Raw genomic sequence first — 22,400 nt, 5'->3', positions numbered from 1 at the left:
ACAGTATAACTGTACTGCTATAGTTCTGCCACTAAACTTCCCCATGTAGGTAAGCCCTAAGTTTTAGACACATGCAAGAGAAATATTAAATGGAGTTTTTAATACTTGGATTCTAAATCATTGTTTTCCATATTATTGTGATAAAAGCAGATGAGCAATTTAATTTATTTCATACTGCAGTCTATTTCATAGAATCATAGATTATTTGGGTTGGAAGGGACCTCAGGAGGTTATCTAGTCCAACCCCCTGCTCAGAGCAGGACCAATCCCCAAATGGCCCCCTCAAGGATTGAACTCACAACCCTCGGTTTAACAGACCAATGCTCGAACCACTGAGCTATCCTTCCCCCCATTTGCTACAATGCTGTAAAGAGTAATTTTTTTTTACATACTTCACAGATGTGTAATTTCAAAGATGTGACATATTGCTGTCTTTTATTACTTTTGAATAGTGGGATCTTTCTGTATCTATTACTGTTTGGTTATACTCCCAAGTGCATATTTATTGCTGAATGGAAATGCTAATTGTTGTGCTTAGAAATGTAATGTTTAATATTTTTGCATTTGTCAGGTATATGGATCCCTCTCTTGATAAAATGTTAATGGACTGTAGAGCTTCAGTGAATTTACTCTATATGCAGGTAACAAAAGAAGAAAACTCCTGATACTTCTGAAAGCTAATTCCCAAAATGCGTCTCCATTTTCATAATGTAAAAGCTATGTTTTAAATGGTGCAAGTTATCTGAATATTAAGTATGGCCAAGTACTTCTATCTTATTGTTTTTTTCTTTTTTTCTTATTTAAAAACAAAAGAAATAACTATGGATGAGCTTGTTCTATGAGACTTTTTCATGTACAAATAACACTGTCTAGTTTGCAAATTCTGTTTAGTGTAAGTAATTTATTCCATGCACACAGGGGATTTATTTAGACATTGGTCCGTTTGCTTCTCATGACAATATATGTAAGTCCTATTATGTGCTAGTGGTGTTAAGGCTGAGATCACACTAGCATTCTGAACACTTCCACTACTTACCATTTTCTCAAAAAAAAATCGTTTGAGGATTAAAATGTCTCCTGGTAGTCTGCCCAGAGGTTAATTTTTTTTTGGAAGATTTCATAAAACTCCACTAGGCTTCTTTTGTTTTATCTGAAGGTAGAAAAAAATAAATATCTGTAATAACTTTTACTCTCCTCCTTTTCTATTGAGAACTCAACGCAAAAGGCTTCAAACCTGGCACGTGCATTGTCTTAAGCAATCTCTGTTAACAAATTTCACGGTTGTAATTCACCCTCGTGCAGCTCCACCCGTGATCGTATTGGTGGAAGCTGTAGTGTAGACAGGGCTCCAATGTCCTTACCACTATATTGTGCTGGGAGGTCCTTCAGTGTAATGATTAATTACAGTTTTTGCTTGCTCATTTTATTTTTAAAATTGGTAGTTGTGCCCCATCATTCCATGTGTTGTTACATTTTCTCTGTGTACTGGAGTCATGTTCTGCACAAGCAAACGAGCAGGTTGTCAGAGTAATGATAGTTACCGCTTTTCATAACCAGAGGTCTGGGCTTGCAGGTATGTTGGGTAACGCTGAATTAGAAACCATTTTGGTGCAGGGACTAAGAGTTGAGTAGACTAAAAGTTGTGTGCAGCTGTCCAAAAATCTGAGCACGTGTTTTAAAAGATGTTGGGATATCTTCCCCACTCCCACAGTAAAGGGCAGATGGAAATACCCCTGCCCCCCCCCCTATTTTTAAGTTAAAATTTACTAACTCTTCTAAATAAGGCACTGCAGGAAATTGAGAAGAATTGGGTCAAACCCACAGATGGACAGATGCAGAAACTGGAATCGCTACAAAAAGCGGCAAACAAAATGAAGGTAAAGTGCTCTTTTAAAATGATATAAACCTATTGAGAGAATATATTTCAGGATGTAGACCCTTGAGGCTGCAGCCACATATATTTAATGTGTTTTTTCTCTGAAAAGTGACTCTGTAAAAATGGCATCATAAAGTTCCATATTTATCCTCTCCTCCCCCCCCCCCCCCCCGTGCCTTTCAGACCCATTTTACAGGTAAATTGAGATAGAGACACCAGATGACTAGAGCTGGGTGAATAATGGATTTTTTTGGTTCACTGCATTTCCAAAAAATTGAAGACAATTTTTTGGGTTAAACATTTAATTCACTCCAAAACAAAATGTTTCAATTATGAGCATTTATTAAACACTGCTAATATTTAATAAAAGTGAAGGAAATTTCTAAACAACGTTTTTCTGAAGCAAAAAAAAATGAGTTTAATTTTAAAAATGTCAGAATAAAACATTTCCATTGTTTCAGATGGCGAGGAGGAGGGGGAGAGAGGGGTTTGACTGAAACAACTGGTGAATTTTAAACCAATTCGCAAGATGGCTTGGTGTTACTGAATCTGCATTTTTAGCCAAAAAAAAAATTCAGATGGAAAAACTTTTCCAGGTCTAGAGGTGACTTCAAGGCCACAGTGAATTGGTAGAGCTGGGATCAGAAATCAGGTCTTGGTTCCTTGTGCCTTGCTCAGTTACTAGATCACAACTGCCTCTGTACAGAAGATCATGTAGGACACTATATTTCATCACTTTCCGATTCTGTGTTTCTGATGCAGGTTCTAGAGCTGGTTCAGGAAGTGCAGCACTATGGATATATACAGCTTGATCCCTGCACCTGTGACTATCCAGAAGTAGGCTGTTCTGCTGCTGTTCATGTAGGAAATAATGAGATTAGCTGCTGCATAAAGTTACCTAGTAACCAGACCAAAGAGGTCAGCTTCAAGATCAACAGGGTGAGGTGCTGGCAGGTCACTTTTCTAGTAAGTACCTTGTTGACATTGCAGCTCCCCAAATATTTCAACACATTTAATTCAAAATGACTTTTGAGATCAAGGCTGTCAGGGATCAAGGCTGTATGAGATCAAGGCTGTCAGGGAGCCGGTCAGAGCTCTCTAGTTCTCAGATACCTTCCCCCCATCATACATACCTTCAGCTGCCTTCCCCTAAGCTAGAAGGTGGAGTGGGACAGCGGAACTGGCACATGAGGTAGCAGAGCCACCTTAGTCAACTTTACGTTAGTGGAGATTTCACCCTTCGCAGAGGGACTCTTCCAGTACAGATCTCAATCCGCTTCAAATTCACTTTTGCCCTGTAAGCCACACAAACTGAACCTGGCTGACTGGAGAGTCCAGCCCCGATTCTGAGTTAATACCTCTTTGTGGCAGTTTCTTCTCTTTCTCTTCAGGGCGCTATTACACAGCCAAAAGACCAAGGACACGAGCAGACCCTAGAGCTCAGGTTCGAGTACAATGATTCGGACTCATGGAGATGGATCGTCTTTTACACAAAACAGGTTAGCTTCAGGGCAGTAAAGAAAAAGGCCTTTGATGAAAAGTAAGCTGCTAGCCACTGGAGCTGGAATTTACTCTTCAGTGCTTGTGTGTGTCTCCTATAACTAGACAACTGCTGTGTCTGTGCCAGTTCAGTCTAAGGACAGACTTACATGGGAGCTCAAATGCTTCTCCCCAGAGAGAGGGTTGAGATTGGCAAGAGAAATTGCCCTGCACTGGGCTGCAAGCCTGGAATGGTATGCAGAGGTGTTAGTTTTCTTTTTTTATTTACTAGCCCAGTGGATAGTCACAAATTTTAATGTGGTGGAAATGCTTAACGACTAGACACTATCTTCCACATGGTAGATGATGCACATGAATATTACACTCAAGTACATGTTAAATAAAAAACAGGTACATGATAGATATAAATCTATACCAGCATATTGTAAATAATAATAATTTTTTAAAATCCCTTTTTCCTCCTTCAGTACTGTCCCACCTCACTCATCAGGTCTCTGGCTGCTGTTCAAAGAAAAAGGTGCTCAAAAAGAGAAGTAGCCAATATACAGTTATGCACCAGAGCTGCAAAACTCAGAGCTGGATATGAAAAAACCCAGGGTTTTTTGAGGGGTGTGTGTGGAATCTGGGGGTCTTGGTACAGGCCCATCCCTAGTACTTTGCTTTTATTAAATAAAAAATTAAAGCAAACAAGGGAATATGGTGTGTTCTTCAAATAAGCTGTTTCTCTTCTTTCCCCTCCTCTCTCCTCCCTTTCCTTCCCCCCACCCCAAACCTGCCAAAATTAATAGCAGATAAGACTTTACAAGTGAAATCAGAATGCTTAATTTTTCATGCATTATTTCTGCATTCCAGTATGACTCTGTATTGTCCACCCACTTATGTAGTAGCTCATTATTTTGCTGCTACTCAGAGTTATACAAGAACATGAATCACCCCCATATTCATAAGCCAAGAGGCTTTCCACTTTGGTCACTGTTATGGGAAGAGAGCAGCCAAATTGAAATTCCCTCATTGTTAATTTTCCTGCTGAATCTGTTAACTAGAGCTGTCCCTAGGCTCCAGGAAGTAGGAAAACTGCGACCCTTTCTTCAAAAGTGAGAGAGAAAAAACATAGCCTGAAAAGGTGCTGGGAGGACCCCAGGGCTTGATCTAAAGCCCACTGAAGTCAATGGAAAGACTCCTATAGACTTTGATGGGCTTTGCATCCGGCCCCAATAGAACTGGTGGTGCTGCCATGCCCACTGCTTTCAGTTCACACTACCACTGTAACCATGGCAGTGAGATTGGCTCCAAGCAATTGCAATATACTGTCAAATATATACTATTTGCATTGTTGCAACAACTTTTGCATGTGGACACAAGGGGATCTGAATTTAAGAGGTGCTGAGCACTTGCTGCTCCCGTTTACTTCCGTTGAAGTTTTGGGTTCTCAGCACTTCAGAAATTTGAGTCTAAGGTGTGTTAGAAGTATGGTAGGTACTATACTTAATTTGGTATTGTCAATACCAATGCAATTTGCCTAAGCCAGCCTTGAATGTAGTTCAGCTGCTCTAGAGGCACAAAATAGTGGTAATGATAAGAGAATAACTTGTGGTACAGAACCCACAATAAAGACACCTACCCTAAATTTTCTAAGTGGTGGTGTCAGGGTTTAGTCACAGTGAGATTGGATTGCAACTAATTTGGTGAGCACAAATATTTTAAACACATGGTAAAATTAACCAGATTAGGCAAGTAATAGTTCAATATTTACCAGGAAAAGTGGGAGGGGAAATAGGGTTGAGTAAATCTTTAACAAAAGAAACTAGAATATATTCTGTTTATCTACTTAGGCATTTCTACTGAGTAGCTGCTTAAAAAAGATAATATCAGAACAGCTGATGAAGACAACCAAAGGAGACAAAGAAATGGTGAGCAAAGCAAGCTATCCGCATCTCTTGGTGCTCAAGTATATGGCAGGTGGCCAGCAACTCTCACTTGTCTATGCTAGGGAATTTTTATGGGAATGAAATTTCCATTGCTGCTACCATCAGTTCAGCTGCATCAGTGGCATCTGCAGTGTAGAAAAGGCTCTCGCAGCTTCCAGTATTTTTACTGTAGATTGAATTGCCAAGGTGGTGGAAATGTCGCAAAAAATATTGTGATCTGGATTTCAAAGATGACCTTTTGTCGTAATGGTGTTTAATGTTAGTTTTTCTCTATCCCCCTCTAGCTTTTATCACACATGACAAACCACACTTATGTGTCTTCCCTCACTTGCTGTATTCAGGTCCTGTCTGAATTTTTGTTTTCTGCTAAGATATTTTGTTCACCATGTTTGCAGTCATCAGTCTGAAATTTGGAAAAAGTCACAGAGACAGAAAGGGCCTTTTTTTAAAAAGAGAGAAGTTTAGTAAACTTAAAAAGTAAAAAGGCTAATAGTCAGAAAGTTCCCTGTTGCCCTCAAATGTTTTTTTTAAATTTAAACAGGAACATCTTTTATAGGTGTTAGATTTATTCATAATATTTGAAATTATTAATATGGGAAAGCACCAAACACCAATGTAACCATAAATTCTTTTTATGAAATCTAAAGGCCAAATGGTAGTTTATGCAGTTGCTATAGAGATGCCTAAAAGCCTAACTAATAAGCAATTTACTACATCCAAACAGTAACAAAACATTTATAAGCATATGATTAAGATACTTTCAAATGGGCTAAACCCAGGAGTGATTAGACCCATATTGGTTTGCTCAATGTGGTCAGGCAGGTACTGTATTAGCAATGAACCCTTTTAAGAGTTTACTTTTTATACCCTTTAACAAACAAGTGATGTCATTGCCAATTACTGACTTCTGCTCAAAACAAATTTGAGACAGTTCACCCTTATTTCCAGTCTTAATCCAGATAAGATTTACAGCCTTCTTTCTTCCCAAGGCCTTTCCTTTCTTATCTTGTCCCGCCATTCCTTGCTTACCAGCAGAAAAATGGGAAGGTATAGGCTTGTTTCTTTTAAGACAGTTTGTCTTGTTATTAGAGCTCTTTATTTTATTAGTTACTTTTGGAACCATACATCCTTCCCACACTACAACTACTACTACTTATTCTCATGGACTTTTTTTACTTGCTGATTCTGGCCTTCTTTACTTACGCGCGCACGCACACACACACACACACACTTTTTTTTATATATATATATATATATATATATATAATATATATATATCTCCTTGACCAAATTAATCTTTACTTTTATACTTATCCCACAATAGGTGTTTCTATCATGGTCTTAGCTATAGTGACTGAGTGCTAAATGTCAATACCTTTGCTGACATCCTGAAATTTGACGGTATTGTAGGACAGCTGTTATGTTCAATTCTTTTTCTTTAAGAAGTGAAAGGAAGAGAATGCATGTGGGCTGCCGGATTAGTACTTGGATTATGATATCGCCATGCTCATTAAAGTGAACAGGAAGGCAACAAATGACTTCTATGTTCCGTTTTAAGCAATTAATAAACAAACATTGGGTAAATGGAGATGGAGACCAATTTGAAACTGACTTAATCTTTAAACCCCAAGTTATTTGTAGTAGAGATATGCTAACATTTTAAATGTGGCAGTGATGGCTAATTTTCAGATGCTGCTGCTACTACTATTTAGTAGCTATAGTGATTTTGAACCGAATTAAGGAAGTGTAAATAAATGAACTAATGCCCTACTCCTGCTCCCATTGGATTCAATGGAAACTGGGCCAGGCCCAATATGGTTTGTCTGCATACTTGTTTTCTTTGCGTTTTTACTGTGTTTTAAATTTCATTACTCTGTGTAGCAGATTGAGATGCCTGAATCCCTGAAGAGTAAAAAATCCAGCGTCCAACAAAGTCAGGTCAGTGAGTGAGTGTGACATACCGAGGTACAATCCACACTGAGGCCAGGTCTACGCTACAGACTTGTATCGGTATAACTATGTTGCTCAGCGGTGTGAAAAATCCACAGCCTTGAGTGACATAGTTATACCGACCTAACCGCCTGTGTAGACTGCTATGGCGACAGGAGAGCTTCTCCCATCAACATAGCTCCCACCTCTCGGAGAGGTGGATTAACTACGCCAACAGGAGACGCTCTCGCGTGGGCGTAGGAGCATCTTCACTAAAGTGCTACAGCGGCACAGCTGCAGTGCTGTATGTGAAGACAAGCCCGGAGTAGTTGTCATCCCTGCCTAGGCGTGCCCATTATAGTGCCTTGCTGCTGTAGCCTCCAACCTGGACTGCTCACAAACAGCCTCCAGCATGTAAGTCACTCCCAGCTCTGGCTGTGTGTTCTGCCGCCAGCCAGCCACACCTTGGCTCTTTATAGCTATAGTTACGCTGCAGGGTGACCTGAACATATCCCCAGTCCAAGATCTTCCCTCCGAAATGTATGTCTTGTACTGCCCAGCCCTCTCCTGGATAGCACAAATATATTAAGTCTCTTATTCATTTAAGGAAATAATATGCCAGTTTATCATTTAAAATAGTTACCCAAACACTTCAATTTAAACACACTGTATTAGATCAAATAAAACAAGCTTATTAACTACAAAGAGATTTTAAGTGAGTATAAGTAATAAGGTATAAAAGTCAGAAATGGTTATAAGAAAAATGAGAAACTGCTTACTGGTGCCTAATTTAACAAATGATATTAGATTCAAGCAAAGTTTGTCACCATATGCTGCAGCAGATTACTGGCCAAACTCTCAGGTCAGGACCCTCCCTTCCCACCCAAGTGCAATGGCTGTTTTCCTTTGTCATCTTACGTGCAACTAGAGACACACAAGGGGAGAGAGAGAAGGGGTGTTTGCCCTTTCTTTTTATAGTCCTGTCCCCCACTTTGAGAACTGTTTACAGCTGGGAGCACTGACATAATTAGGTCGACATAAGCTGCCTTAATGTTGACCTAACTCTGTAGTGTACACTAGCCCTGAGTCTTTGAGGAATCTCTGAACAAGGGAACTGAGATAACTATTGTGTTACTGCTAGGTGAAGTTATAAACAGAATTTTGTACAGATGATAGAGAAAACTAATGTTGCCACAATTTATATAACATACATTTTTATACATTGCTTTAAACAATGTATTTAATGTGTAACTCAAGATTTCAGCTGTTTGCAAGACACATAAAAGAAAAACTATGCTCTAAATTCTCCAGATAAAGTAATCTACAAATACATGTCACATTAGTGTAGAGGCAGGCCCATGTTAAATGCAAACTTAGACACTAGAGGAATTGGGTGACATTGTAGTGGGAGAGTTTGAAGTAGTATCTACCACCTATTGGAAGAGATCTGTTCTCCCAACTAAAAGCTTAGAACAATGATGGCTCTTTGAGGACAGAAGAAGAGCAGAATGCAATGCATCCATTCACAAAGGTTGGATATAAATAATTACCTTATGTAGGCCCCAGTCCTGCAAACATTTGCCCACTATGATGGATTCCCCAGAGTGCAACTTGGAACTGGAGTACTGCTGAGCTGTCTGTCTTACCAATCTGAGCTCCCTGTCACACTGTGATGCTGTGACAAGCTGCAAGTCCCTCCAGGTCCTGCACTCACGCAGCCATCCACAGGCAGCGACATATCCAGCTGAGTTACACAAATGCTTCTCCCTGCCACTCATGAACTAACAATAGAGAGGCTCTAGCTAACTCCCCCCAGCTCCCCAGCCTAGGGACCTAGCGCTGTACCGTTTTGCCTTGGTCAGAAGCCTGACCAGTGTAAGTTTATTCCCCAGTCCATTCCTCCCTCATTATGGAGAGGACTGGCATAAGCCCTTGTTCCTGAGCAGTTTTCCCTTCAGTTTTCAAGTAACACACTGTTTTAGGTAAAATATATAAAACAGATTTATTAACTACAGAAAGAGAGATTTTAAGTGATTATAAATTGTAAGCATTCAGATCAAAGTTGGTTATGTAAGAAATAAAAAGCAAAACCACAATCTGAGTTCTGTAAACTAAACAGGATTTGAATCAAGCAGGGTCTCACCCTGATAGACAATACAAGCTGGTCACAGATCTTCCATACATAGACTGGAAACTCCCTTCAACCTGGGACCACCTTCCCAGTTCAGTCTTTGTTCTCTGGACATACGTCCAGGTGTTGAGTTGTGGAGGAGTGAGGCCAAATGATGATGTCACTTCCCCCTTTTACAGCTTCTTCTAGCTTGCTGGAAAGATCCTTTGCTATGATGTGAGTCAAGCAACCTCCCATTGTGTACGTGCTATCTCCGAGAGGTTTCCATTTTATACAGTTCCTGGGTAATCCTTGTGATTGTGTATATTCCTCTTAATGGGCCGCCATCAGTTTCTGGCTGCACCATTGTTGTACCCGAAAGACTGGTTGTGGGTGTGTCCAACTTCACAACATATTTCAGTAACATATATACTGAAATATATATGAAGCAAAACTATATATAGCAAAACTTCATAACTCCACTTACAATGATAGCACATACAATTTAACAGGATATTAATGTTCAACAGATTAAGACTTTTAAAAGATACCTCACAAAGCATACTTTTACAAAACACATCATAATTATATCACCATGGTAAATATGGGGGTTTCAGGGTGTTGCTTTGGGGTACAGAGTGTCACCCTCACATGTCTAACTTAAAGCATGTGAGTATTCCCACTGACTTCAATAAAATTGCTCACATACAAAGTTAAGCACATGCTTGTAAGTATTTGCTGGATTGGGACATTATGATTCAGGCATAACACCAATAAAAAGCAGCCCCAAATGTCCCAATTTGTCCCATCATTAGAGCATTGAAATAAACATTACTGTAAACATTACAGTTTCCTGCTCCAATAAGCAATTATCTGTCTCCTAAATGCTGAGCTAGAAGTGCCATCCATTGCATCAATAAAGTAGGATAATGTCTGATAAACTTTTTTTTAGTTGCATTAATGTTCATACTTATCGCTGAATGTCTATTGGTTTTTTTGGTTACTGTGATTTGTGTGCTCTTACTGTATTTAACTGTGTATTTGTTTCTCTGCAGATAGCTCACTCTGGTTTTATACCAAGAAAAAGGATTTTGGTTAGACCAAATAAAGAGGATGGTGTTTTTGAGAAGATAAGAGAGGAAGATCTGTGATAGATTATTTAGAACTGCCTATAAAAATATGTTGCAAAGTATCAATTATATTAAAATAGTCTTCAATTTAACAATACCTTATAAATTTTTCTGATTCTTTGACAATTATAACATTCTTGATCTTGTAGTTTTAAAGATCCAGTTAACACTCCCTGGAGTTAGAACTTGCTACAAATTTGAAGAAAAAGTGAAGACAGGGCAACATAAAAACATCTTACATTTCTTATATATGTGTATTTTTATAACTGAAATTAAAAAAATTTGAAATAGAAAACAGTCTACTGAAATGTTAGAGCTTGAGAATTTTATTTTGCATTAAAATATAAAGTTTTAATTAGTTGAGTGTTGGTTTAAATATTGTGACAGTGGTTGAGTGCAGCTCAGTGTCGCCATCTCTGGATTATTTGGGAGGTCCACCCATTTCCCTTGGACACATACCTTGCCATGATCATTTATGCTCTTCCTTATCAAGGGCAGTGAGCCTACTACAATGCCCCCATGCTTCTAAGGCCTGGTCCCCACTTAGTCCGGACTTCGGACTAAGGTACGCAAATTCAGCTACGTAAATAACGTAGCTGAATTCGAAGTACCTTAGTCTGGATTTACCGCGGTCCAGACGCGGCAGGAAGTCTCCCCCCGTCGACGCCGCGTACTCCTCTCGGCGAGCTGGAGTACCGGCGCCGACTGTGAGCACTTCCGGGATCGATCCGGGATCGATTTATCGCGTCTTAACCAGACGCGATAAATCGATCACAGAACATCGATGGCGTGCCGCCGGACCAGCCGGTAAGTGAAGACTAGGCCTAACTGAGCTTCACTTAATGCTGATCTGGAGACTGCAACAGTTGCTGAATGCAGCTGTTAATGTACTTCCTGGCATAAGAGGAAGGGAATCAGTTATACCTATTAACCCACACAGTGGAATCTACATTGGCTGCTGATACGTCTAAGAACATATTTAAAGGTCTTAGGACTTGTCTGCACAGGGAATTCATGGGGAAGTTAGTGCAAAATAGCTAGGGTGTGCATTTAAAGCACAATAGCTATTTTTCACTAGCTATTCCGGGTCTCTTTCCCTGTGTAGACAAGCCTTTAAGTGTTCATATATAAAGTTCTTCAAAGTGTAATCTCTAAAATGATGAGTCCATGCCCAGCGGTTATGCTGAGGCTGTTCTTGGTCCCTAATTTCAGCCAGGACCAAGCTACAGGGAGAACTTTCTCAGTCGAGGCACCCTGGGTTGTAAGAACTACTGAGAGGGAGGTTCCTTGGCAGCCTCTAGGGCGCTCTGCAAACCCTGCAAATTTCACCTGGCCAATCCTTGACCAGTTTTTGATCCCCATATTTTGCACAAGCTGGTGGGGTGGATACTATGAGGACTGTCAGGAATCCTTCTGTGCCAACTTGCAGGGTTCTGACTGAATGTGAAGTTGGGCTGGATGATTCTTCTGATCATGTGTTGTGTTTATGCGTGCTTTGTAGTATGATGTGCAGATGCCTTATGATAGACAAAAATACAGCACACTGCAGTTTAAAGGTGATCTGCAAAATTTAAAGAATACCTTTCTGGAAGATGCTGAATGCCACAGAAAAGGCCCTCTCCTGCACAGGCTCTCCTGCAATTTCAGTGGTAGGGCATACAGGATTGGCTCCAAATAGCAGAAGAGGCATTTCAGGATGTTAGTAACTTAAACTTACTCAGCATAGACTGGCATACAATCTTCTTAATGCAGTAAGGAAAATCCAATTGTTTTTAAATGTCTTGTTATACTTTTATACACAGAAAGCTGCCGTTTAAAAAAAAATGCAAATTGCTTCTCCCCTACAGGCAGCCTGCACGCTCTAGCCTTGGTTTGTGTGACAGACTAGCAGAAAGCATGTTTCATTTATGTCACATTGGGCAGAAGCTAGCAATCATAGGAGGAAGGTGTCTGGACTGAATGAATTTACAAAAGGGGGGGGTGCTAGAGACAAGGTTAGTAAGACAAGATGTCTCTTAAAACTTTTTAGTGGCTATGTGACCTGCTGGCTGGCTGTATCTTGAATTACTCTATATGTAAATGAGTTTTTCATGTGAACTATGTATTCAGCTGAATAGCAGAAGGTTTAGAGAGACACGCTGAAAGTGGTTGATCCATCATTTGACCTACCTCCTTCTCTCTTTAAAAGACAGGCATATCTGTGAGTGATCTGAGAAAGGAGCTGGGACCCAAGAATGTCTAAATTCTGATCTCTGTTGTATCTGTGGCCTTGGCCAAGTCACGTAACCAATTACCCCACTTTACTGATGGAGAAACTTAAGCAAATACTTATCTATCTCACAGAGGTATGGTGGGGACTAATTCAAGAGTCTCTCAACTTAAATCACACTTTCATCTGAGTTTTTACCCACTGTCACAACGTAAGCTGATGGGCCAGTGCCTGGGCCAGTATATCAAATAAAGCTGCTGTCTGAGCAGAATTTCAATCCCTTTCTTCAAGGTTTTCTTTATTTAGCAAAACAGTTCAGTGTCAGCCCAAAACAAATCTATAATAGGCTCCATAGTTCCTTCCAGAAATCCAGAAACTGCTGCCTGACCTTTTCTAAAGCCTCTCCCCACTAAGGCTTCTATCCCTGCTCCCTGCAGGGATCTCCTTACAGAAGAGCCCTGCGCAGATACAGAATTTGTATTTACATCCATCTGCGATCCACAAACATGGGCCACGGATATAAAGCAGATATCCACAGATTTGCAGGGCTCTAGATATAAAATTTGGATCCCATCCGCAAACATGGTCTATGGATATAAAGCAGATAAAGGGCAGTATGTCACACACATACACAGCAGCACCATGTGATTAATATTACTATACCTGTGAAAGAATAGAAGGAAAATATTTCCCATTTTTTTCAACTTTAGTTTGTATGTTGTCTTCTTGTTACACTAATAGTCATTTCCTCTGTCTGGGCCTTTCTGTGACCCTAAGCACCCTTGTACTCACACCTTACACACGATTGTAATAATCTTTGTACAAAATATGCCTTGTGAGGTATCATTTGAAAACTTATAACTCACTGGTCAATAATATCATGGTAAAATGTATGTAGCAACATTATATGTAAAGCTATGAAATCCCTTGTATGATTTTATTAGCACACATTCAAAACCACACAGCCCTGCCCAACCAAACAGCCCTGCACAATATAAGAAGTAAACAGGGTCCTTGAGATATCAGGGAGAGGAGATGGCAGGAGACAAAGCACATTTGCATTTCAGCAAACACAGGTGAGAAGAAAGAGCATGGAGCCTCCTTCCCACCAGACTCTATGTTGTCTCCTTTACTGTTTGAATAAACTTTGCTTTGAGGGGTAACCCTCAGGAGAATCCACTTGAACTGGCCTATAAAAGAAAGGTGGTTGTAACTGTGTTGGTCCCAAGATATTAGAGAGACAAGGTGGGGTGAGGTAGTATCTTTTATTGGACCTACTTCTGTTGGTGAGAGAGACAAGCTTTCGAGGTTACACAGAGCTCTTCTTCAAGTCTGAAAAACTTACTCAGAGTGTCACATTTTGCATTTAGCTGTGACACTCAAGTAAATTTCCCAAACCTGAAGAAGAGCTCGGTGTAAGCTCAAAAGCTTGTCTCTGTCTCTCACCAACAGAAGTTGGTCCAATAAAAAGATACTACCTCATCCCGAGAAACTGCAGAATTGGAATTAATTTGCAAACTTGACACCATTAAATTAGGCTTGAATAAAGACTGGGAGTGGATGGGTCATTACACAAAGTAAAACCTATTTCCCCATGCTAATTTTTCCCCCTACTGTTACCACACCTTCTTGTCAACTGTTAGAAATGGGCCATCCTGATCATCACTACAAAAGTTTTTTTTCTCCTGCTCATAGTAGCCCACCTTAACTGATTAATCTCGTTATAGTTAATATGGCAACACCCATTTTTTCATGTCCTCTATATCTTCCTACTGTATTTTCCACTGCATGCATCTGTTTCTTTAGCCCACAAAAGCTTATGCTCAAATAAATTAGTTAGTCTCTAAGGTGCCACAAGTACTCCTCGTTCTTTAAACTAGGAAAATGTCTATAAAATCATAACATTTGGTAGTGGGATTCAGGAACAGGGCAGTACTTCACAAATGAAGTGGATGTTGATCTAGTCAGTTTTTAAAAATGAGTTAACAGTTTGAAGTGCTTTACAACACTTTCATGTTCTCAACTTTGAAGTCTGATCTGTTTCAATTATCTACAACTTGTGCTTTTTTTTTAGAAATAAACATCACTGTTTTTAGTAAATTCACACAGTTCAACGCTTAACAAATAACTGGACAGTAGAAAATTACAGTACATATGATACAAATTGGCTGATAAACTTCAATAGGGAAAGATTTGTCAGTGGTATAAGTGATGAGTAACAATGACTAAACATCTATTAACTGCTTGAAATGTTCTTTTAAAGATTTAAAGTTTTCAACTGCTCTAATACTAAACTAAAGGCACAGGCCTACAATGAACAGTAGAATAATGCTAATAACTAAAATAGCCACCTTTTGCTTAAGCTGTGGATGGTAGCAGTTATCTTCATTAATCATACCCATTATATTGTCATTCTGAAGAAGGAAATCATTGCTGCTTTAACAAAATTTAAATTACCTGTAGTCCATTATTGTCTTAATAGTAACAGCTGCTACTTTTAAAAATGTACAAACATTTTTAGCAGCATGTGATGGGAAATCACTTGAATGCCAAAAAATGTTAACAATGAATAAGAAATATTGTTGGTATTAGGCTTTAACAAACATCAAGAATCAGATCAGAACCTTTGCTGTTGTTTGGTAAAAGTGTCTAATTATTATCTTCATACCTCAGGTTCCTTCTGGGGCAACCTTAAGCACAAGCCACTGCTTGGAACCTAAGAGTTAACTAGGAAAAAAGAGTCTTTATTGCCTCAGCAAACCCAAACTTCCATCTGCCCCTCAGCAACTGGAACCAGCAGGAAGGACCATTCATAGACCGAGCACTGCTTTCCACTGGCACCAACCCTCCAGTATGAACAAAAATACACACTTTAGTGGAGTGGCGGGTGGTGTGGCCAGAGCACCCCTAACCCTGGAGTGCCCCTAGCACCAGCACTGGGTGGGCAGCACGGCTAGAGCGCTCCCAGCCCCAGAGCACTAGGCGGATAGAGCTGCCCCAGAGCACTGCGGGGGGGCAGCCCAGTCCCAGCACTGGATGGATGGGTGGCGCGGCATGGCCTCAGCCCCAGCCTTGTATGCCTTTGCCCCAGCCTCTTGGCCACAGAAGAGCAGGAAGGGAACTGAAGCAGGCAGGAGAGTGTCTGGGGGCAGAGTATGGGCGGGGCCACACCAGGCTATTTGGGGAGGCACAGCCTTCCCCTGCTTATGCTACCTGCTGCCCATACTTTAGGCCATTCTCAAAATGATCCAAGTGTTTCATTTATGTCTGATGCACATGTTCCTTTGATTCCTGTCAAATTGCAAGACCAGCCATGGTAGACTGATGGTAAACATTTAGAAATGTGTTAGTTTTATCATGGGGGCCTATAATAAATTCCAAATAGGGCAGAATACACTTTAACCACTACACGATGTAGAGGAAAGAATTTCAAAAGTGTCACAACTTGCTCTTATGCCCCAACCACAGCATTTGTAGACCAGTCTAACCTGTAGGTACACACTTTTAGCATGGGAAAGCTGACTATAAGAGGAATGCCAAAGACTCCAGTAAATCTGTGACAGTAAGGGGAATTGGGTAACAAGTCCCTGTGAAATGGTTTGAACAAATTGTTATTCCATTGTAAAGAATCTGGTCAGAAAGTTTTGTGAAGAGAATTAAAAAAATGCACCGTGAAAGAAATAATTCAAAACAAAATGAAGATCAGACTAAGTATATGTAAGATATTATAACCAGTTCTCTGTGAGGGAAAAGAATCTGTGACTGTGCAAAGAGAAACAGTAACATCACTGGCAATTATTCTTATGCATGAAACTTATCTGGGACAGACTTTGTGTTCCTTAGGGTGCAGGAAGCTTGCACAGCCCCTATTCATGCTGTACCCGTTCTGTACACAGTGAAGACTTATAGCTCCAGGGCTGTCTGTGTGGCACCTTCGCCAGCACTATTTTTTTTTCCAAGTGGCCTGAGATGAACTTCTTTTTAAATGGTTGAATATTACATTCTTAAGATCATTGTTTTAAAAATAAAAATGTACAAAGCCTTATTAAGAAACGTGAATGGAAAGTGAGAATTACCAAAAGGAGAAGCACAAAAACAAAAAAATTCTCACTATTTTATGCTAAATTAAGGCCAAAAAATGATGAATTATAAGTAAGGCTACGATTTTGTCATGGAGGTCGCAGAATTATGGAATTATGATTTCCAAAGACCTCCGTGATTTCAGCACCTGCAACAGGGAGCTGTGACGTGCCGCCATCACCTGAGGCAGCGGGCCCCCAAACACCCAGCTGCCGCAGGCAGGGTGGGTAACTTGCAGCTCCCAGCCACTGCGGCGGTCAGGGGGACCCCCGCAGCTCCCTGCCAGCCGTGGTGGCAGGGGGATCCCCTCAGCCACCACAGGGGGTAGAGGGTGTGACATTCCCCTGGTGTTATTGGGACCGATGATCTGCTAGGTCACTCCAATCCTCGATTCTGGGAGCCAGCCTTACCCTGCTCTGCTGTGAGAACCCCCACTCCTGGTCTGTTCATGCACAGCCTCTGGCATGTAAGCTACTCCTTGGATTGTGCAACTGAATGACACTAGCCAATATCTCCGGTCCCAGACACAACCCTAGGAACCTCAGTCTTGCAGTGTCCAGTTATGCCCACTGGACAATGCAAGCTTATATGAGTTCATCAATTTAACAAAGAAATTGATATGCACCAGGCTTGTTATCCCAAGGGGAGTCTCTGACACGCTTCAAACCAAAGTCACTGCTTCAGGTAGAATAAAAAAATAAATGTATTAACTGCAAAAGACAGATTTTAAGTGATTATAAATCAAAGCATAACAAGTCAGATTTGGTCAAATGAAACAAAAGCAAAATGCATTCTAAGCTGATCTTAACACTTTCAATGCCCTTACAAACTTAGATGCTTCTCAGCACAGGTTGGCTGGTTGCCCTTCAACCAGGCTCTCCCCTTTGATCCGCACTTCAGTCGCTTGGTGGTGGTGTCTGTAGATGGAGGTGGAAGAGAGAGAGAGAGCATGGCAAACGTCTTTCCCTTTTATCATGTTCTTTCTTCCCTCTTTGCCCGTGACCTGTCCCTCACTTTTACTAAAAATATCCATGACAAAATCTTAGCCTTAATTATAAGGCACTATTAAAGCAGACATAATGCTGGGAATGGGGGACTGGAGATGGATCATTTGATGATTACCTGTTCTGTTCATTCCCTCTGAAGCACATGGCATTGGCCATTGTTGGAAGACAGGATACTGGGCTAGATGGACCTTTGGTCTGACCCAGTATGGCCAATCTTATGTTCTTATAAAACTAGTTTGTAGCTTCTGACAGCAGCCCTGAACAGTCCCAATGTCACTCTTCAGCATACTGGTGAAATACTTTTCACCTCATGTTAATTTCCAGCATACTGCCATGAGCAAACTAGCCTGCTTTTACAAGCAAGTTCAGTATCAGTGCCACTTTTATTTTCTTTAAAGGCAGCCATGTTGTAAAGAGGATATTTTGTTTCCTTTAGGAGATTTTTAAAAAGCTGCGGGCTAAAGAGCTGCATGATCATTAATTAGCAAGTTTACCAAGTTAATTTACAAACCTTACCCACACGGAAATAATTTCTTCTAATATAGCAAAAGCTGTTTTAGATGCAAGAGTTTTAAGTGTATAACCACTTCTTTAGGCGTTACTGAGATGAAATAAACCTTTACGTTAAATGCTGGTGCATTTTTCTAACCATTAGAGATCTGAGGCATCGGGTGCTGGCCACTGTTGGAGACAGGTTGTTGCATTGGATGGAGCTCTGGTCTGATCCAGTGTGGCAGTTTCTATGTTCCTATGCTATGGCTAGTTGCTATCACTTCAAGACTTATGAACTATTTCTGGTATTTTAAGGCAGGCATTGCCTTGGTACCTGAACCCCTGAAGTTGTACATGAACACTGCAGACAGGAGGTGTGATTGCAGCACCCCTAGACAGCCCTACCTGAGCTAGCTGTGAATTGGAGTAAGGCACGTGGGGCTGCATGTGCTAGCCTAGCCCCCTGCCCTGGTCCCAGCCTGGAGTGGTGCCCACCTCCCCCTGCTCATGCAGCCAGGCTTCGCTGCTCGATCAAAGCTCGCTGGGGTTGGCCGCAGGGGTGTTAGAACAATGTTTATAGTGGGGGTGCTGAAAGCCATTGAACCAAACTGCAAACCCTGTACATCAGAGATCCCCAAACTGTGGGGTGTCCCCACTAGAGGGGCACGGGCTGGGGCCCAGGACAGCCCCCACAGGGCGTGGGGAGGGAGTGGCACCCAGCTCCATTCCTGGCCCAACCCCAGGCTTCCCCGCTCAGGGATCCACTCCCAGCCAGCGCCAGGGGCCCAGACTGCCAGCTGTTCCTGGAGATCTGTTCCCGCGACCCAGCTCCCAGCCTTGGCTCCATGGGGCGGGGAGGGGATGGTTGACAGGATAAGGGGGGACCACTGCTGTACAGTTTTCCCCAGGAATTGAAATTGGGGGGGGGGGTTGGAATATTCAGGGGAGGTGAAGGCTGATGAGGGTTGAGACCATGAGGGCAAAGGTGGGCTGTACGGCACCAGAGTAAAAACTGAAAAATGTTTCATGACCATTTTATTAGATTTAACTCACATTTTAAAATCATCACAAACATTAAAGTTGGCTACTCAAGCCTACCATAAAGCACTATATCTTACAGCCTTCTTGGTTTCTTGTTGTAATTTTGCACTCTTTGGTGTCTTCTTGTATGTCCGGTACTTCCAGTCCTTCATGATATGTTTATGGTACCCCATCTCAAAAAAGATATATTGGAAAAGGTTCAGAGAAGGGCAACAAAAATTATTAGGGGTATGAAACAGATTCCATATGAGGAGAGATTAAAAAGACTAGGACTTTTCATCTTGGAAAAGAGACAACTAAGAGGGGATATGATAGAGGCTTATAACATCTTGACTGGTTTGGAGAAAATTAATAAGGAAGTGTTATTTACCCCTTCACTTAACACAAGAACCAGGGGTCACCCAATGAAATCAATAGGCAGCAAGTTTAAAACAAACAAAAGGAAGTATTTCTTCACACAATGCACAGTCACCTGTGGAACTTTTTGCCAGGGATGTTGTGAAGGCCAAAATTATAACAGCGTTCAAAAAGAACTAGATAAGTTCATGGAGGTTAGGTCCATCAATGACTATTAGCCAGGATGCAACACCACGCTCTGAGTGTCCCTAGCCTCTGTTTGCCAGAAGCTGGGAGTGGACAACGGGATGGATCACTCGATGATTTCCTGTTTTGTTTATTCCCTCTGAAGCACCTGGAATAGTCGCTGTTGGAAGACAGGATACTGGGATAGATGGACCATTGGTATGACCCAATATGGCTGTTCTTACATAAAAAATAATTATAATAATCAAAAAGTTTAGTACAGAAACTCCCCAAGATAATGACCTCTTGAGATAGCGATGATGTGAGATAACGACCTTAGCAAATAATGCATTTAAAAAATGTTGGCCTACTAGGGAATGCATATTTATATGAGTTTCCCAGTCACAAATCTAGCATTTCTGGAGTGAAGTCACTAAAACATAGTCCAATGCTCTGGTCGCTGCTGTTGTCGTGCCACCGCTCACTCTATTGCTCCGTCCCAATGGCCCTACACTGTCACCTTCTGCTGCCACCTGCCACTGTGACCTCTGCAAGTCGGTCTCTCGAGATTCCACCCAGCTCTCAGTGATTTCAGCTGAGTTCTCAGTGGGGGTAGGGTTACCATATCTCATAAATAAAAAAAGAGGACCCTCCACGGGCAACGGCCCCGCCCACTTCCCCACCCCTAGCCCCGCCCCAACTCCGCCCCTTCCCCACCCTAACTCCGCCCCCTCCTCCCTCCCACTCCCAGCCAGGGGGAAAGGGCTGCCCCAGTGCTACCAGCATCACGGTTTCCCGGGCAGCCCCCAGACCCTGCGCCCCCAGCCAGCACTTCCCCAGCGCAGCTGGAGCCCGGGAGGGGAAGCGCCCAGCCGGGGGCGCAGGGTCTGGAGGCTGCCCAGCAAACCGTGAAGCCGGTAGCGCTCGGGCTTTGGGCAGCCACTATGCCTCCGGACCCTGTGCCCCCAGCCGGGCACTTTCCCGCCCGGGCTCCGGCGGCTCTGCGTAACTTACACTGTATAAGTTACACAGAGCCGAAGAGGAGCTGGAGGCTCTGCTCCTCTTAAGCTCTGTTTAAGAGCCGGGCTGCCCGAGCGCTACCGGCTTTGGGCAGCCCCCGTGCCTCCGGACCCTGCGCCGCCGGAGCCCGGGAGGGGAAGTGCCCGGCTGGGGGCGCAGGGTCCGGAGGCAAGGGGGCTGCCCGAAGCTGGTAGCTCTCGGGCAGCCCGGCTCTTAAACAGAGCCTCCAGCGGCTGGGGCTCTGTGTAACTGACACTGTGTCAGTTACACACAGCCCTGGCGGCTGGAGGCTCCAGCCGCCCCGTCTCTGTTTAAGAGCCGGGCTGCCCAAGCGCTACCGGCTTCGGGCAGCCCCCCTGCCTCCAGACCCTGCGCCCCCAGCCGGGCACTTCCCCTCCCGGGCTCCGGCGGCGCAGGGTCTGGAGGCACGGGGCTGCCCGAAGCCGGTAGCGTTCAGGCAGCCCGGCTCTTAAACAGAGCCGCCATTTTCCCGGACATGTTCGGCTTTTTGGCAATTCCCCCCGGACGGGGGTTTGACTGCCGAAAAGCCGGACATGTCCGGGAAAAAGAGGACGTATGGTAACCCTAAGTGGGGGAATCTCACTGCTAGTGCAGGCTGGGCTGTCTCTTCCACAGAAACACTGTCCCACAGCAGGTCTAAGCACTTAGACCTGATTATCAGTGATTTCAGCTCTGGTGGTCACTTAACAAACCAAAAGACTATCTATAAACCTAATCAGCTCTGTCTTTAAACAGTGGAGAGGGGCAGGTCAACTAGTACTTGTGACTGAGGCAGACCATCAAGCAAAACACCTGGCCCCACCCTCTCTCTTGATGCCCTCAATCAGGACAGGGTAAGTACAGTTCTACTGCCCTTTACTCATACAATAAGAATAACAACATTTCAGTACCAACCCCGCATTCAAGTGATTTGTAACCCAACCCTAGCCAAAATCTATCACTTGGGCAACACAGCTCTATTTGCTGGATACCTGGGTAGATTAGGTGTGAATGTAAATACAATCTGGTCCTGATCGTATTTCCCCCCAGCCCCCAGCACATCACTAGCTGTCAGGGAGAGCTCATTTAAAGACTTTGCTTACAAATCATCATTTGAAATGATTAGGTCGGCCAACATCACCGAAATGAATGCAGACATTGTCATAAAAAACAACAGCTGTATAAGGAAGCTAGTCTATGTTCATACTTTTCAAATCTATTATACTGTTTCAGATACATATGCTGTATATGCTTTTACAGTGTGTATTAATGTTTTAATTTGGCAACACTACATGTGACTAGTTCACAAATCTGGGGGGGGGGGAGTTGGGGAAATTCAGGGAGTAGGGACACCCCTGCTGCTGTACATAATGGAATCCACGTCAAGCCAAGGGGTGCGGCAGCACGTCCAGTTCCAGCACCCAGGCAGGGTTGCGGTCTCCCCCCAGGGCAGGGCCCTAGCAGGCTGCCCTGGCGCTCCGCTGTAGTCATGGGCCCCCGGCGCCGACCGTCCCGGGACGTGCCGAGGCGCCTCGCACCGCGGCCAGGGGAGGCAG

The 22,400-nt window shown here is 42.6% G+C and overlaps 1 protein-coding gene across 6 annotated transcripts in view; it reads left to right on the top strand.

Moving 5' to 3' along the window:
* The window catches only part of SNX31 (sorting nexin 31), a 68,438-nt gene extending 57,609 nt beyond the window's left edge, over positions 1-10,829 (top strand). For 3 of the 6 annotated variants that reach the window (XM_065582197.1, XM_065582199.1, XM_065582200.1), the window contains 7 exons: positions 572-641; positions 1,785-1,877; positions 2,639-2,842; positions 3,268-3,375; positions 5,209-5,286; positions 7,186-7,242; positions 10,399-10,829. In XM_065582197.1, coding sequence (XP_065438269.1) covers positions 572-641; positions 1,785-1,877; positions 2,639-2,842; positions 3,268-3,375; positions 5,209-5,286; positions 7,186-7,242; positions 10,399-10,494 — 706 coding nt within the window. In that variant the 3' untranslated portion in view covers positions 10,495-10,829. The remainder of the gene's footprint in view (positions 1-571; positions 642-1,784; positions 1,878-2,638; positions 2,843-3,267; positions 3,376-5,208; positions 5,287-7,185; positions 7,243-10,398) is intronic. The other 3 variants (XM_065582198.1, XM_065582202.1, XM_065582201.1) reach the window with 3 other exon arrangements.
* Positions 10,830-22,400: the final 11,571 nt, after the last annotated feature.

This window comes from Chrysemys picta, chromosome 2 (genome assembly GCF_011386835.1).
Source record: "Chrysemys picta bellii isolate R12L10 chromosome 2, ASM1138683v2, whole genome shotgun sequence".
NCBI classification, from domain to species: domain Eukaryota; kingdom Metazoa; phylum Chordata; order Testudines; family Emydidae; genus Chrysemys; species Chrysemys picta.
This window is presented reverse-complemented; position numbering and strand designations above follow the sequence as displayed.